We start from the raw sequence: 18,780 nt of genomic DNA on the forward strand, positions 1-18,780 counted from the left end.
TGAGATTATCACAATGTTTCACTCATGCATTGCTGTCATATTCTAGCAATTGATTTTTGGTAAGGTTGCCAAGACCAGGCCATGGGGAAAGAACAGATGATGCTGAGAAAACAGAATATCCACATGCAAAGAAATGAAATTGGACTCTTGCTTTATACCATATATAAAAATTATTTCAAATAATGGATCAAAGACTAACCGTAAAAGATAAAACTATTAAACTCTTAGAAGAAAACATAGAGGAAAGTCTTTATGACCATGGATTTAGCAATTATTTCTTTTTTAAAAGTTTTATTAAGTTGATTGTGGTGACATTGGTCAACATGAACATATAGGTTTCATGTGTGGATTTCTATGTTATAAGATCTGTATATTGCACCATGTGCTCACCACCCAAAGCCGAATCTTCTGTCTCCGCATATTAGGACCCCCGTCTTCCCCCACCCCCTTCCTTCTGGCAGCCACCACTCTGCTGTTTGTGTCCATAAGTTTCAGTTTTATATCCCACATGAGTGAAATCATATGGTTCTTAGCTTTATTCTGTCTGACTTATTTCATTTCACATAATGTTGTCAAGGTCCATCCATGTTGTTGCAAATAGCGCTATTTCATCCTTTCTTATGGCTGAATAGTACATCTTCTTTATCCAGTCCTCTATCATGGGACACTTTGGTTGTTTCCATGTCTTGGCTACCGTGAATAATGCTGCAATGAACATAGGGGTGCATATATCTTTGTGAATACATGATTTTGAGTTTTTCAGGTAAATACCCAGGAGTGGGGTTGCTGGGTCATATGGTAGCTCTATTCTTAATATTTTGAGGAATTAGAGAACATTTTATGGACTTGATCCCAAAGGCAAGGGAGGTAAAGGCAAAAATAAATGAATGGGACTATATTGAATTAAAAAGCTTCTGCAGAGCAAAAGAAACTGACAACAAAAAAAAAGAGACAGCCAACCATGGGAGATATTTGCAAATAGTAGCTCCAACAAAGGTTTAATATCCAAAATATATAAAGAACTCGTAAAACTCAACACCAAACAAACAACCCAATAAAAAAGTGGGCAGAGAACCTGAAGGTACATCTCCCCCACAAAGACATACAAATAGCCAATAGATATATGAAAAGATGTTCAACCTCACTGGCAATTAGGGAAATGCAAATCAAAACTACAATGAGATACCACCTTACACCTATTAGAGTGACTGTTATCAACAAAACAAGCAGAAATAAGTGTTAGAGAGTTTTTGGAAAAATGTAACCCTCATTCACTAGTGGTGGGAATGTAGACTATCAGTGATTTCTTAAATGACATCAAAAGCATAGCTTACAAAAGAAAAAATAAGTTGGACTTCATCAAAATTAAAAACTTGTGCATCAAAGAATACTATTAAGATATTTTCATCTATTAGTGATGGATAATTTTTCTTTAATTTTCTTAACTATTAGAAATTTTCAAAATAGAAAATTTATTCTAGATTTAATCATAAATAAGAATAAATAGAGCTGGAATTATTTTGACATAATGTGCAAATTGAATTTTAAAAATGTATCTGAGAAAATTCATAGTCATTGACATCTCAAATCTGCAGTTAGATTTCTAAAAACCATTGCAGCATATAATATGGAAGGTGTATGTTTGGTTTTTAATTTCACCTAAGATTGAGGACTCAAACAATAGATTCACTTCTCTCATTTTTATTGATGATAGTGATGACTGGATCACTGAATGAGAAGGAAGTAACATGTTTATGAGGTAGGTGAATGATGTGATTCCCATTAATAAAGGTGAAAACAAAAAAAGGACCAAGAGAGTGAAAAGAAAACTCACAAAATGGCAGAAAATATTTGCAAAACCATGTATTTCATAAATAATTAATGTTCAGGATATATAAAGAACTCCAAAAACCCTCAAACAATCCAATTAATAAATGCACGAAGGACTTGAATAATATACAAATGTTCTATAAAACGTATGAAAAATGCTCAACATTGTTAGTGTTTGGGGAAATACTAATCAAAACCGCAATGAGATATCACTTTATACCCACTAGGAAAATATCGAAAATAACAACTGGTGGTGAGGATGTAGAAAAATTGGAACTCTTGTATATTGGTTGTGGGGATGTAAAATAGTGCAGCTACTGTGGAAAACAGTTTGGCAGTTCCTCAAAAACTAAACATAGAATTACCATATAATCAGCAATTCTAAGTAAACACCCAAAGGAATTGAAAACAGATCCTTGTAAAGCACGTTTATGGTGGTATTACTAACAGGAGCAAGAGGGTGGAAGCAATCAGAGTGTTTAGAAAAAGTGGTGATGGCTATATAGCTTTGTGAAATGTACTTAATGCCATTGAATTTTGCACTGAAAAAAATTCTAAAGGATGAATTTCATGTTATGTATATTTTACCACAATTACAAAAAAAAAGGCAAGTTCTTAATAAAAATGATAGTGCACAGGACTCATGAAAGTAAGCGAGCCTAGAAGGAGTTCGTAGGAAGAAAAGGGAATATTTGAGGGATTAAAGATTGCAGGGTATTTGAAGGGAAGATATTTAGGGAGTAAGATTGAGAGAACTGAAACATAATGATGTGCCACATAATGATGTTCAGTCAGCAACAGACTGGTATAAAACGGTGTTTCCCTAAAATTATAATGGAGATGAAAATTTTTCATTGTTTAATGACGTGGCAGCTTTCATAACATCTTAACAGAATACTTTCCTCATTTGTTTGTGGTGATACTGGTGGAAACAAACCTTTTGCATCACAGTTTGGTAAAAATATAACACATACAATTATGTATGGTACATAATATTGATGATGATAATAAATGACTATTTTTCTGTGTTGTGTACTTACTTTTATCATTTTTAGAGTGCACTTTTTCTACTTGTAAAAAATGTTGGTTGTAACATAGTGTGCTGTGTTAGCCTGCAGCAACCCATACATCTCCTATTTACCACATCTCTTAGTTGCATCCTTTTCTCTTGTGCTTGATTTAATCTTGTGTTGTTGTGTACAATGTAAGCATATTATGCTTATAGTATACTAGAGGCTCAGTGCACGAAATTCGTGCATGGTGTGTGTGTGTGTGTGTGTGTCCCTCAGCCCAGCCTGCACCCTCTCCAATCTGGGACATCCCTCTCACAATTCAGGACTGCTGGCTTCCGACTGCTCGCCTGCCTGCCTGCTTGATTGCCCCTAACTGCTTCTGACTGCCAGCCTGGTCACCCCCTAACCAATCCCCTGCCAGCATGATTGATGCTTAACTGCTCCCCTGCTGGCCCGATTGTCCCTAACTGCCCTCCCCTGCTGGCCTGGTCACTCCCAATTGCCCTCCCCTGCAGGCCTGGTCACCCCCAACTGCCCTCCTCTGCAGGCCTGGTCACCCCCAGTTGCCCTCCCCTGCAGGCCTGGGTCCCCCCCAACTGCCCTCCCCTGCAGGCCTGGTCACCCCCAACTGCCCTCCTCTGCAGGCCTGGTTCCCGCAACTGCCCTCCCTTTCAGGCCTGGTCCCCCCCAACTTCCCTCCCCTGCAGGCCTGGTCTCCCCCAACTGCCCTCCTTTTCAGGCCTGGTCCTTCCCAACTGCCCTCCCCTTCTGGCCATCTTGTGTCCACATGGGGGTGGCCATCTTGTGTGTTGGAGTGATGGTCAATTTGCATATTACCTCTTTATTAGATAGGAAGGTAGGATAGGCTTGCTTCTTGTAGTACAGGCTTGTAGCTGAAGAGCAGTAAGCGATACTATACAGCCTAGGTGTGTAGTAGGCTGTAATATCTAGGTTTGCGTAAGTGCACTTGATGTTTGCCAATGGTGAAATCACCTAATGAAGCCTTTCTCAGAATGAATCTCCATTGTTAAGCAGACCATGACTGTAACAGTGAGATGTGTTGCCTAATGTTTTGGAATGTTAGGATTTCAGTGGTCGAATGCTTCCAGTTAATACAATTGAGGATGTGACCATGGGTGTGCACTGCTAAATACAAGTAGGAAATGACAGTCTTGAGAATTGAACATGAATAAATTTACACAGGAGAGAGGGTAGAAAGCAAGCCTGAGTTGGATGTTGAAGATGAGTAGATGTCAGTGGTTGATTTGCAGGGGTCTCAAAGGAAAAATTATTTACTTCTACTCTATTTCTTTGTTGTGTACGTTTATGATAGTATTGACCCAGAGTTTGTTGAATATCTTTTTATTAGTCAAATTTTGTTAAGCCTAGTAGGTTGCCAGTGGCTAAGTCAATCCTAAAGTTGAGAGGTGTAGAAATGGGCTCAGGCACTATTTCGGCTCTTCCGTAGGCGCATAGGTGTTAATCTGTGTACATCAAGGTAAGTACACTGAAGGGGGAAAGCACTGGACTCTTTATTTTGCTTTTAAAAGTGAATAAGTGGGGAGGGGGGTAGGAGAAGGGGAGGTAATCAACCAAAGACCTTGTATGTGTATGTGCATAACCCATGGACACAGACAATAGGGTGGTGAAGGCCTGGGGCTGGGGGTGGGAGTGGACTGGAGGGGATCAATGGGGGTGGGAGGGAAGGGGACATACATAATACTTTCAACAATCAAGAATTATTTAAAAAAATAAGTTAAAAAAAGTGTATAAGCAAGTCGTTAAAGGTCTTTTTATTACAGTAGTTTTATTTTATTTTTTTAGAAATGTACACATTGTAGTGCTTCAAGAAGAATATCTTTTGGATAGAATCTGATTAAAATTTCATATTCTGAATCATATAATGATTGTTATAAAGTGTTTCCAATTTCAAAGAGAAGAAGCCATTTGGAAAGCCCACCTAATTAAATCCTACTTTGAAAGTAGTTTGGCCTCTAATTTTGTTTCCTCTTATGGCAGATCTTTTGTATAATACTAGAGGCCTGGTGCACAGATTCATGCACTGGTGGGGTCCCTCGGTCTGGCCTGCGGGGATTGGGCCGAAACCAGCTCTCTGACATCCTCTGAGGGGTCCCAGATTGCGAGAGGGTGGTTCTCGGGTGATGCGTCTCAGAATCGGGCTCCCTCTTCTCTGATTCCAGGTGCATCACCCGAGAACTGCAGCTATCAAGTCACTGCAGCTTGGCAGCTTCTGCATTGAGCATCTGCTCCCTGGTGGTCAGTGTGTGTCATAGCTACCAGTTGGAGTGTCTGCCCCCTGGTAGTCATTGCACGTCATAGCTACTGGTTGGATTGTTGCTTAGGCTTTTATATATAGAGATCCAGTGCACAAAATTTGTGCACTGGCGGGGGGCGTCCGTCAGCCCGTCCTGCGCCCTCTCACAGTTCAGGACCCCTAGGGAGATGTCTGACTGCTGGATTAGGCCCGATCCCCCCCTCCCTGATCCCCCTGGGGATTGGGCCTAATCCAGCAGTCGGACATCCCTCTTGTAGTCTGGGACCCCTTGCTCCTTACTGCCCACCTGCTTGCTGCTCCTTACTGCTCCTTAGCACTGCTGCAGAGGCTGCTGAGGCAGGAGATGCTCCCACCACCATCGCTGTGCTTGCCAGCCATGAGCCCTCTTCTGGCTGAACGGTGCTCCTCCTATGGAAGCGTACTGACCACCAGGGGGCAGCTGCTGCATTGAGCTACCAGTTGGAGCATCTGCCCCCTTGGGGGGATGTCTAACTGCCAGTTTAGGCCCGATCCCTGGCTCCTAACCACTCACCTGCCTGCCTGCCTAATCCCCCTAACTTCCCTGCCTTGCAGCCTGGTCGCCCCTATTAACTTTTTTTTTTTTTAATCTTATCCCCTTCACACACAATTGTATTCGACTTCCTTATTGGCTTCTCCCTCTCACACAATTTTTCTCTCTCCTTTATGTAACACATTTTCCTACTGACTCATCATTTATAAACTTTTCTTTCCTCCTTATTTCCTACTTCTGTTCCATCATCCTTCTTCCCATCTTTCTCCTACCCTCGCTCCCTCCCCACATTCCTTCTTTCCTTTATCTTTACCCCTTCCCGTCCTCCCCTTTTCCTTCCTTCCCACCTTAATTTTTTTCTTCACTTCCTCCCTTGGACCAACTTTGCTCCCTCCCCCATTCCTTCCTTCTTCCCATTCTCCTTTTAAGGTCTACTGGCTTCCCTTTAAAACTTTTCTTCCCTCCCTCTTTCTCTCTCATCCTATCTTTCCCATTCATTCTTCTCTACTTACTTCCTCTGTTTTAATTATCTATCTATCTATCTATCTATCTATCTATCTATCTATCTAATTATTCACTATCATTTATCTTTTTTCTTTTCTGACTCCTACTTTTAAAATCTGTCCCCAGTACACAACTATACTTGATTTTCATTATAGCTCCTACAGTTCACTCATACATCCTCTTTCCTTCTTTAACTCTGCTCTCTACTGGTTCCTTTATAAAGTTCTTCCCTCCCTTCTTCTCTTCTTAAGGCTTCTGTTCACAGGGGTATTAACCCCCAGCCCAGGGCTCAGCCCCGGCCAAGTGTTTGCTGCCCCCGCCCTCCCCACTGCCGTCCTGCTCCCATTCCCTGCCCGGGACATCCGGCCCAGCGAGGTGGCCGAGGCTCACATGGCCTGGGTGCTGCTGCTGCCGAGAAGCAGGAGCACCTCCGCCCAGAAGGCCTCGGACCATCCACCACTCCATCCTGGACCCGTGGGTGCCCTGCCAATGGCCTATGCTGGAGGCCACCATCCTCCTCCTGTGTCTCGCGGGGCTCCTGCCCCACTCCTTGCTGGGCGCACCTGCTCTCCCCACCCCCCGCGGTCACCACCCCCTCCCGTGTGCACCCCCGCATTTCCTTCCCTTTTCCATTTCTGCATCTTTTTCTTGTTCCTTTTCTGTATTTCTGTTTCTCCTCTTGCCTGTCTCCTTGCAGGCCTGCCTTCCTCTCCCTCTCCTTTCTTACCCCCTCCTATCGTATCCTATCCTACCCTGGGCCTTGCAGCTGCCTGAGCAGAGGGTGGGGACACAGCCTGCTGATCTGATTGTGATGTTACGGTGTAACAGATAATTTGCATATTTCTCTATTAGTATAGATAGTCTCTGATTTATATTGACTTTCAAAATGTTGTTTTCATTTTTCTTAGGAAAACGGGAAGTCATTTTCACAACTTCATTAGTTGGCAAGATCTGAGAGCTATTGAACTTGTAAAATCTTGGAATAGTTCTCTTATAATGAAGGTAATATTTTTCTTCTCTGCAGTTGGATATTACTGGTTTTCCCTGTAAATGCCCTTTAACTGTAGACTTGATTGTATAATCTCATACCTATGCTGTTTTTGGACATTATACAAGAATATACACATGCACACTACCAAACCAGTAAATTTAATAATAGTTATCCAGAAGTGTATGTGGTAGACTGAAGTGCTTAACAACTACACTTCAAGAAGTCTTGAGGAAGATTTGAGGTAGACTAGGGATTCATATGCTAGTGAGAATTCACGTTTCCATTCCTGGAAAAAATATAGACTATGCTCAGAAAAGATACAGCAATGTCCAAATTTCATCATCTTTTGTTATAAAAGTGGAGAATATATAGTAAGATAGTCAACTAGCTGACTGCCATATGCTCTTAATATAACACCTGGCACATAGTAAGCAAGTGATGATGACAGACATAGTAGCATCCACACCATCTCACTCCTGGGTGGGGAACTGAGTCAGGGGAAAGAAAATTTTCCAGTTCGTCAACTGTGGTGAAACTCACAATATTTGGTGTTACAATGAATGTTGCATATTGATTATTTTAATACTTCTAATGCTGCAAAGTTAGATTTCTTCTCAGCTAGGGTGCCCACACCAGCCAGTGCAGGGGGGAGTGTCAGGAGCACCAGTTTTACTTTTTAAGTATTTGGGGACATTAATTTTATATAAAAACAAATATGAATATACTATAGAATATGACAGCAATGCATGAGTGAGACATTGTGATAATCTCACACACACTGATTTTTCCTTTTTTTTAGTTTAACATATAAAAATGCACCTTGCTGTAATAATTTGTGAGGCTGAATACAGAGGGGTGCTGTTTACAGGAAAGACAGTAATTAAGGTGTTGAAAGTGGTTATAAGAAGTCATGGATTCTAAATGGTACAATTTTAAGTTATACTATTTGTGTGTAATTTTATACCTTAATGCAGCAGTCACCAACTGGTGGTCTGCGGACCACTGGTGGTCTGTGAGGTCTGAAAGGTTGGCGATCGCTGGTTTAGGAAACCTTTGGAGCAGAGGTTGCCAACCGGTGGTCCTCGGACCACTGGTGGTCCATGAGGTCTGAAAGGTTGGTGACCGCTGCCTTAATATATCATTTTAGTTTTTAATAGGTCAATCTATCCAACGTTCTGAGTCATGACTAGTTCCTTCCAATACTATGCTGAGCAGGAGTGGTGAGAGTGGGCATCCCTGTCTTGTTCCTGTTCTTAGGGGAAATGGTTTTAGTTTTTGCCCATTGACTATGATGTTGGTTGTAGGTTTGTCATATATGGCTTTTATTATGTTGAGGTATGATCCCTCTATTCCCACTTTGCTGAGGGCTTTTATCAAGAAAGGTTTTTGGATTTTGTCAAATGCTTTTTCTGCATCAATTGATATGACTGATTTTTATTTTTCAGTTTGGTTATGTGATGTATCGTGTTTATTGATTTGCAGATATTGTACCACCCTTGCATCCTTGGAATAAATCCCACTTGCTCATGGTGTATGATCTTTCTGATGTAATGCTGGATCCAGTTTGCTAGGATTTTGTTGAGGATTTTAGCATCTATGTTCATCAGGGATATTGCCTTGTAATTCTCTTTCTTTGTAGTGTCTTTATCTGGTTTTTGGATTAGGGTAATTTTGGCTTCATAGAAAGAGCTTGGAAATGTTCCTTTCTCTTGAAATTTTTGGGATAGTCTGAGGAGGATAGGTTTTAGTTCTTCTTTGAATGATTGGTAAAACTCCCCTGTGAAGCCATCTGGTCCAGGGCTTTTCAATTTCCTCCATAATTATAGGCCTATTCAGATTTTTTATTCTTTCTGATTGAGTTTTTTTTTAAAAATATATTTTATTGATTTTTCACAGAGAGGAAGGGAGAGGGATAGAGAGTTAGAAACATCGATGAGAGAGAAACATTGATCAGCGCCTCCTGCACACTCCCTACTGGGGATGTGCCCGCAACCAAGGTACGTGCCCTTGACTGGAATCGAACCTGGGACCCTTCAGTCTGCAGGCCAACGCTCTATTCACTGAGCCAAACCGGTCAGGGCTCTGATTGAGTTTTGGAAGGTCGTATTTTTCTAGGAATATGTCCATTGCTTCTATATTGATCAATTTGTTGAAATGGAGTTGTTCATAGTATTTTTTTGCTATGTCTTTCTGTGGGTTCTGTTGTTACTTTGCCTCTTTCATTTCTGATTTTGTTTATTTGGGTCCTCTCTCTTTGCTTCTTGGTGAGCCTGGCTAGAGGCTCATCAATCTTGTTTATTCTTTCAAAGAACCAGCTCTTGTTTTTATTGATCTTTTGTATTGGTTTTTTGGTCTCTGTCATTTATTTCTGCTCTGATCTTTATTATCTACTTCTTCAACTCACTGTGGGCTTTTCTAGTTGCTCTCTTTCTGATTCTTTAAGTATTAGAGTTAGATAATTTATTACCAATTTTCTTGTTTTTGGGGTAGGCCTGTAATGCTATGAACTTCCCTCTCAGGACTGCTTTCACTGTGTCCCATAGATTTTCACTGTATTTAAAGGGCCAGAAGGTTGAGAACCACTGGTCTAGAGGCTTTATCAAGTGATGTCAAAGGGCTATTAAAATCCCCTACTATGATTGTATTACTCTCGACCTCTCTCTTGATAACTTCCCGAAGTTTTTTTTATGTATTTGCGTGTCCCTGTATTGGGTGCATATATGTTTACCAGAGTTATATCCTGTTTTTGTATCAATCTCTTTGGTATTATGAAGTGACCTTCCTTATCTCTTGTTGCTGCATTCACTTTGAGGTGTATTTTTTCCAATGTAAGTACTGCTACCCCAGCATTTTTTTCATTTCCATTTGCCTGAAAGGTATTTTTCCATCCCTTCACTATCAGTCTGTGTGAGTCCCTTGTTCTGAGGTGGGTCTCTTGTAGACAGCATATAAGGGTCATGTTTTCTTATCCATTCAGCCACTCGATGTCTTTTGATTGGAACATTTAATCCATTTATGTTTAAGGTTATTATTATTCTTTGGATCTTTTTTATTTTTTATTTATTTTTTATTTTTTCTTTAAATATATATTTTTTATTGATTTCTTTTTTTATTATTTTTTTATTTTATATTAAATCTTTATTGTTCAGATTATTACATTTGTTCCTCTTTTTTCCCCCCATAACTCCCCTCCTCCCAGTTCCCACCCCACCCTCCGCCCTCACTCCCCACCCACTGTCCTCATCCATAGGTGCACGATTTTTGTCCAGTCTCTTCCCGCATCTCACACACCCCTTTCCCCCCCAAGAATAGCCAGTCCATTCCCTTTCTATGTCCCTGATTCTATTATGATCACCAGATTATTTGTTCACTTGATTCTTAGTTTCACTTGTTGATAGATGCATGTTTGTTGTTCATAATTTGCATCTTTACCTTTTTCTTCTTCTTCCTCTTCTTAAAGGATACCTTTCAGCATTTCATATAATACTGGTTTGGTGGTGATGAACTCCGTTAGCTTTTCCTTACCTGTGAAGCTCTTTATCTGACCTTCAGTTCTGAATGATAGCTTTGCTGGGTAAAGTAATCTTGGTTGTAGGTTCTTGGTATTCATCACTTTGAATATTTCTTGCCATTCCCTTCTGGCCTGCAAAGTTTCTGTTGAGAAATCAGCTGACAGTCATATTGGTATTCTCTTGTAGGTAACTGAGTTTCTTTCTCTTGCTGCTTTTAAGATTCTCTCTTTGTCTTTTGCTCTTGGCATTTTAATTATGATGTGTCTTGGTGTGGTCCTCTTTGGATTCCTTTTGTTTGGGGTTCTCTGCACTTCCTGGACCTGTAAGTCTATTTCTTTCACCAGGTGGGGGAAGTTTTCTGTCATGATTTCTTCAAATAGGTTTTCAATATCTTGCTCTCTCTCATCTTCTGGCACCCCTATAATTCGGATGTTGGTATGCTTGAAGCTGTCCCAGAGGCTCCTTACACTATCTTCGTATTTTCGGATTCTTTTTTCATTTTGCTTTTCCAGTTGGGTGTTTTTTGCTTCTTCGCATTTCGAATCTTTGACTTGATTCTTGCACTCCTCTGGTCTGCTGTTGGGAGTCTGCATAATATTCTTTATTTCAGTCAGTGTATGCTTAATTTCTAGTTGGTTCTTTATCACAACATCGAGGGTCTCATTAGATTTCTTGAGGATCTCACTACATTTATCGGCGGTCTCACCAGTCTTTTCGAGGGCCTTACTAAGTTTATCGACAGCTTCTAGACAGTTCTTGAGAGACCTTAAAAGTGTGGTTTTGAGCTCTATATCTTCCATTTCTGACATTTGCGTCCTGTTTCTTTGTCTCCGCATTTTTTTATCTTTTCTTGGTGCACCCCCTAGTGGTCTTTGTGCGCAGTCTTGTAGTTAAGCCTTGATTGTTGTTGGCAATACCGGGGTGATTTGACCTCCAGGCTAACTGGCTATGAGAGTCAGCTGTGTCTGCAGTGGGTGAGCTTCTGTGCTGGATCTCTAGGGCGGTGCTAATCTAGCATTTGCCTGAGGCTATCCGGCAAATGGCTCTGCGCAGGGCTTGGGCGGGGCAGGTCCCCGGGGAACTACAGGGCGGTCAGAGCGAGCAGTTATGGCTGCTCTCAGTTCTGTCCCTAGGGGCTCTGCCTCACAGAGTCCCAGCAACCGCTGCAAACCTCGGAGAGAAAGCTGCCCGAAGCCAGACAGTCCCGCTTCTCCCGTTTGAGTCTGGGTCCCTAGAGACTTGCCCGGATCTGGAGCTCAGAGTCTGAAACTCCCTCCTGATTGAAAACAACAACCGCGCCCTCCGCCTCCAGCCCGCTCCGCGTGCACTCCTCACCTGAGTATTTCACTTCAGCACTGCGCTTCCTCTGAGTCTGGGTATGATATTCTCTTTCCTCCTAGTTGTAGAATTTCCACTCAGCCAGCCTTTCTGTGGTTCTGGATGATGTCTGTTCTGTCTTTTAGCTGTATTTTTGATTGGTTGTTCAAGGCAGCAATCTCCGGCGTTAACCTATGCCGCCATCTTGGTTTCTCCCTCTTTTTTTATTTTTATGTCTGTTTTCTTTCTTTCCTTTCTATTTCTTCTATTTACAGCTGTCCTTTTCACATTTTTTACATTGCTGGCTTGGTATTGATAAACTCCATTAGTTCTTTTTTGTCTGCAAAGCTCTTGATTTCCCCTTTAATTTTGAATGATAGCCTTGCTGGATAGACTATCCTTGGATTTAGTCCCTTGCTTTGCATCATTTTGTATACTTCATTCCATTCCCTTTTGGCCTGATTTATTTCTATTGAGAAATTAGTTGATAATCTAATGGGAGATCCCTTGTAGGTAACTCTCTGTCTCTCTTGCAGCCTTTAAGGTTCTCTTTTGTTAATGTTTGCCAGTGTAATTATTTCGTTTTTCGGTGTGGGTCTTTTTGGGTTCATCTTGTTTGGAACTCTGTGCTTATGTGACTTTTTCTTTCCCCAAATCAGGGAAGTTTTCTGTCATTATTTCTTCAAATAGGGTTTCTAATCCTTGCTCCTCTTCTTGTCATTTTGGCACCCCTATTATATGTATGTTACTTCATTTTATGTTGTCCCAAAGCTCCCTTAGGCTCTCCTCCTGCTTTTTATTTTTTTTCTCCAATTGCTGTTCAGATTGTTTCTGCCCTGTCTTCTAATTCGCTAATGTAATCCTCAGCTTCTTCTAGTCTACTGTTGAAATCTTTCATTGTGTTTTTTTTATTATACCTGTGTCATTCTTTATTTCCTCTTGATTCTTATATAAGTTGTTGATTTTCTCATCCAGCTGGTTTAGAAACTGTATGACCCTTACTCTCAATTCTTTTTCTGACATATTGCATGCCTTCATTTTATTTAGTACCTTTTCTGTTGACTCCTCCTTTTTTTTTCCTTTGAGTGTTGTTTCTTTGTCTCCCCATTTTTGCTTTCAACAAAGGATTTAGACTTCATGTCGCCTGAGGCCTGTGGCTGCAGCAGCAGGCTTCCAGGAGGGTCATGCTTTTCGAGGCTCTCTGGAGGGCCCAGGTACCAGGACACGTGGTTCCCAAGGTTGAAGCCACAGGCTTGGCAGGTGGGTTGCACGGTCTGAGACTTGACAGCAGGACCTGTTACCAGTATGCACAGGGCCAGGGTTGAAGCGGTGGGCTTGGCAGATGATCACGCAATCACAGTGCCCGGGGTTGAAGCGGCGGGCTTGTCGGGCAGGTCGTACAAGTCCCAGACTTCGCCAATGGACTCAGACACTGGGATGCATGGGGTCCGGGGTTGAAGTGATGGGCTTGACAGGTGGGTCGCTCAGTGCGGGGCCCAGGTTTGAAGCGGTAGGCTGGCGGGATGGGAGCGCACTGCAGACTCACAGGAGCCTGAGGCCAGGGAAGCTGGAGTCCCTGTGTTCATGGTTCGACAGCTGAGGTAGCAGGTCTTTGGCTGGAGTGGCTGTAGAGTCCAGGGTGGCGTCTGAGGCCAGTCTGGGTGGAGGTGAGGCTGGGCTCCTATTCACAGCAGCTCTCCCCTTCAAGATGGTGTGGTTTCTGTGTCAGAGCCAGCCACCCTGGCAGTGATTGCAGTGATAGCAGAGTCTCCTCCCCATTTAGGAGAGCCTGGTCCGCCAGCCCCCGAAAGTCCTACAGGATATAACTGTCCCTCACTCACACACACACCACACACATCCACACACTTCCCTTTTGCTCCCTCACTCACTTACACTCTCTTCCTCACTGCCACCCTTCCAGCCGCTATCTTGACTCTCTCAGTGTTTTTCTTATTTTAACATCTTTGACATTAGGTTACATTTTGAAACATTAATTGTATCTTAATATTGTGTCATAATTTAACTTGCAGGATTTTTTTCTTTTTTGGTGATACATCAAATTGCAATTCCTGCCGAAACCGGTTTGGCTCAGTGGATAGAGCGTCGGCCTGCGGACTGAAAGGTCCCAGGTTCGATTCCGGTCAAGGGCATGTACCTTGGCTGCGGGCACATCCCCAGTGGGGAGTGTGCAGGAGGCAGCTGGTCGATGTTTCTCTCTCATCGATGTTTCTAACTCTCTATCTCTCTCCTTTCCTCTCTGTAAAAACTCAATAAAATATATTAAAAAAAAATTGCAATTCCTTTTACAATCAGTGTCTTCTTAGATGATCTCATTTGTTGATTACTTTTTTTCTGTCCTTTGCCAATAGATCAGGGTGGGGAACATCCAGCCAGTGGGCTGTATAAGACCCACGAAATCATTTGGGCTCGCCCTTGCCAAAGCATTAGGGTTGAGTAAATTAAATGTTTGAACAAACATAGCAGTCTAATTTTTAAGTTGATAATTTTGTATGGCTCTCGAATGATGTTGTAAACATCCAGATGCCCCTTGGCAAAAAAAAAGGGTTCCCCACCCCTGCACTAGAAGGTAAATTTAAAGAAGGCAGGATTCTGCTTGTATTATTCACTCAGTTTTCTTAAAGTTTGGCATAGTCCTCGTTACATAGAAGGAATTCAAGAAATATTTGTTAATTATATGAAAAATAGTGTTAATTGTCCTTATGTTGACTGGAAGTGCCAGTGTTGGAACTCTTAATACATTTTGTGTAATGCCCCTCCTCAGGTATCTAAATTTTAATAGAAGATCCCTGAAGGGCCCTAAAACTAATTTTTTATAGAGAAAAATACAATGTGCTTCTGAAGGAAGAGCCATTTCATTTGAGGCATTGTTTTTTTTTTTTTTTTTTAATATATTTTATTGAGTTTTTATAGAGAGGAAAGGAGAGAGATAGAGAGTTAGAAACATCGATGAGAGAGAAACATCGACCAGCTGCCTCCTGCACACTTCCCACTGGGGATGTGCCCGCAACCAAGGTACATGCCCTTGACCGGAATCGAACCTGGGACCTTTCAGTCCACAGGCTGACGCTCTATCCACTGAGCCAAACCGGTTTCGGCTGAGGCATTGTTAACATAACAAATCAGAAGAAGGGTCATGTGTGGCCACTTTAAATACCTTTAAAAAGTCTTATATTTTATTAAATAATGCAAAACTTAAAGACATGCAGAAGAGTTGAGCACTGAACATGTGAAATGAAGTTAAAAAGGTACAAACTTTCCGTTATAAGATCAATAAGGTCTGAAAATCTAAAGTACACTGAGTGGCCAGATTATTATGACCAGCCAGATTATTATGAACTCCCCATCAGTACTTCATTGACACTTCCAAAACTACTGAATATTGAAAACTTCCTAAGCAAATACTCTCAAGGTTTCATTATTATTATTATTATTATTGTTATTATTTGCATAACTAATTTACTTCATTGTACTGATGGGGTGGTATAATAATTTGGCCAGTCATAATAATCTGGCCACTCAGTGTATAACATGACTGTAATTGATAACACTGTGTTGTACAATTGGAATTTGCTAAGAGAGTAGAAATTTAAATGTTCTCACAAAAAAATATGTTAAAAAATTAAAATGGGGCACATTGTTCAAGAGAAAGGGCAAAACTGAAATATAAAGGGGGCTAAGGCTACACATTTTGATTAATGTGTTATGCTAAAAATGAAAGAAAAGTAAATTCATATTATTTTTAATAAAAAAACTAAAATCTTTCCATTTATATTTTAATGAGGGGTGGGAAATTACAGAAGCATACAAAACGTGGCTTAATTCCCCATAAGTGAATGTATTGTAAAATATCAGTTTCAGAAGTTGAACTGTTCCAGTTAGTAACAGGATAAGGCTTTTTGGTCTTTTTCTTTTTCTTTTCTTTTCTTTTCTTTTCTTTTCTTTTCTTTTCTTTTCTTTTCTTTTCTTTTCTTTTCTTTTCTTTTCTTTTCTTTCTTTCTTTCTTTCTTTCTTTCTTTCTTTCTTTCTTTCTTTCTTTCTTCTTTCTTTCTTTCTTTCTTTCTTTCTTTCTTCCTTTCTTTCCTTTTTTTGTATGTGTTACAAATTTTAAAACAGTGCTTATTTTTGTTTAAGGCTTTTTTTTAAAATTAGAGATTTTGCTTATTAAGAGTAAAATTAACTTCCTCCTTTTGAATTTGGATGTCTTTTATTTCTTCTTCTTGTCTGATTGATGTGGCTAGCACTTCCAGTACTATCTACATATATAAAAGCCTAAATGACCGAACCGGTTGCTATGATGTGCACTGACCACTAGAGGGCAGACACTCAACGCAGGAGTTGTCCCCTGGTGGTCATTGCACTCCCACAGCCAACCTCCTGTGGCCAGCCAACCTCCTGCAGCCCCTTCCCCCTGTACCCCCAGCTGGCCAACCTCCTGCAGCCCCACCCCCCTGGCCAATTGGCCCCAATCGCCGGCCAGGCTGAGGGATCCCACCCATGCATGAATTCATGCACCGGGCCTCTAGTGTTGAATAAGAGTGGTGAAAGTGGACATCCCTGCCTTCTTCCCAATCTTAAGGGGAATGCTTGCAGGTTTTGCCCATTGAGTATGATGTTGGCTGTGGTTTTGTCATACATGGCTTTTAATTACATTGAGCTGTGTTCCCTCTATTCTCACTTTGCTGAGAGTTTTTATCATAAATGGGTACTGGGTTTTATCAACTGCTTTTTATACATCTGTTGATATGATCATATTTTATCCTTCAGTTTGTTTATGTGGTATATCATGTTTAATGTTTTGTGGATATTGTACCAACCTTGCATCTCTGGAATAAATCCCACTTGATCATGGTGTATGATCTTTTTAATGTATTGCTGGATTTAGTTTACTAATATCTTGTTGAGGATTTAAACATCTGTGTTCATCATGGATATTGGCCTATAATTTTCTTTCTTTGTCATACCTTTTGTGGTTTTGGAATTAGGATAATGCTGGCCTCTTCCCTACTCTTGAATTTTTTGGGCTAATTGAGAAGGATAGGTGTTAGTTCTTCTTTGAATGTTTGGTAAAATTCACCTGTAAAGCCATCAGGTGCAGAGCTTTTGTTTGTTGGGGGATTTTTGATTAGTGCTTGAATTTCACTAGTATTCTGTCCAGATTCTCTGATTCTTCTTGATTTAGTTTTGGAATGTCGTATGTTTTTAGGAACTTAATCCATTTCTCCCAGGTTGTCCAATTTGTTGGCATAGAGTTGTTCATAATACTTTTTTTTTTTTTTACAATCCTTTGTGTTTCTTTGGTATCATTACTTCTTTTTAATTTCTCTCTTTTTGTTTCTTGATAAATCTGCTTAAAGGTTTGTCAATCTTATCTTTTCAAAGAACCATCTCTTTGTCTCATTCATCTTTTGTATTGTTAGATTCTGTCTCACTTATTTCTGCTCTGTTATTATTTCCTTCCTTCTACTCACTCTGGGCTTTGTTTGGTATACTTTTCCAAGTTTCTTTAAGTGTAAAGTTACAGTGTTTATTTGAGCTTTTTTTTTTTCTTGAGCTAGGCCTGCTTTTCCTGTGCCCCACATATTTGGAGTTGTTGTGTTCTCATTTGCATTTGTTTCAAGGTACCTTTTGATTTCTTCCTTGATCTCATTATTAACCTATTCATAGTTTAGTAACATGTTATTTTTTGTCCATGTCTTTATGTGTTTTTTCATGTGATTCATTTTAAGTTTCATAGCATTATAGTCATAGAAGATGCTTGATATAATCTCAGTCTTTTTAAATTTATGGAGACTTGTTTTGTGTCCTAACATGTGGTCTATCCTAGAAAATGTTACATATCCACTTGAAAAGAACGTATATTCTGCTCCCTTGGTGTGAAATGCTCTGAAGATATCAATTAAGTCCTTCTGATCTAGTGTGTCATTTAAGGCCTCCATATCTTTATTGATTGATTTTCTGTCAGGAAGATCTATCAATTGATGTTAATGGGATATTAAAATCCCTACTATAACTATATTACTGTCAATCTCTCCCTTTATGTCTATCAAGTCTTGCTTTCCATATTTAGGTGCTCCTATGTTGGGTGCATATATGTTTACAAGGGTTATGTCCTGTCTTTGAATTGATCCATTTGTCATCATATTGTATACTTCCTTGGCTCCTACTATATCCTTGGTTTTAAAGTCTATTTTGTCAGATATAAGTATTGCTACCCCAGCTTTTTTTTTCTTTCCATTTGCATGAAATATCTTTTTCCATTCTTTTACTTTTAATTGTTGTGTATCTTTTGCTCTGAGGTGGGTCTCTTGAAGACAGCATAATCATGTATCTTGTTTTCTTATCCATTCAGCTACCTTATGTCTTTTTGATTTGGAGTATTTAAGCCGTTTACATTTAAAGTGATTATTTATAGGTATGTATTTATGGCCATGTTATTTTTTAAACTGTGTTCCTTTTTTTTTCTTTGTCTTCTTCTTCTTTTTTTTTTTTTAATTCTCACCTGAGGATAATTTTCCATTTATTCTTAGAGAGAGTGGAAGAGAAAGGGAAAGACAGAGAAATATCAGTGTGAGAGAAACACATTAATTGGTTGCCTCCTACATGTGCCCTGACAGGGAGGAGCCTGCAACCGAGGGACATGCCCTTGACCAGGATTGAACCTGGGACCGTTCAGTCCACAGGCCAATGCTCTATCCACTGAGCAAAACTGGCTATGGCTTCTTCCACTTCTTAAAGCAAGCCCTGAAACATTTCCTGTAATGCTAATTTAGTGGTAACAAACTCCT

General features: G+C 40.4%; 1 protein-coding gene across 4 annotated transcripts in view; it reads left to right on the forward strand.

Moving 5' to 3' along the window:
* Positions 1 to 18,780, forward strand: part of GK5 (glycerol kinase 5) — a 145,204-nt gene that overhangs the window by 44,910 nt on the left and 81,514 nt on the right. For all 4 annotated transcript variants that reach the window (XM_081086158.1, XM_081086159.1, XM_081086161.1 and 1 more), the window contains one exon: positions 7,063 to 7,156. In XM_081086158.1, coding sequence (XP_080942284.1) covers positions 7,063 to 7,156 — 94 coding nt within the window. The remainder of the gene's footprint in view (positions 1 to 7,062; positions 7,157 to 18,780) is intronic.

The sequence above is a fragment of the Myotis nattereri genome (assembly GCF_964212035.1).
Source record: "Myotis nattereri genome assembly, chromosome: 3".
NCBI lineage: Eukaryota > Metazoa > Chordata > Mammalia > Chiroptera > Vespertilionidae > Myotis > Myotis nattereri.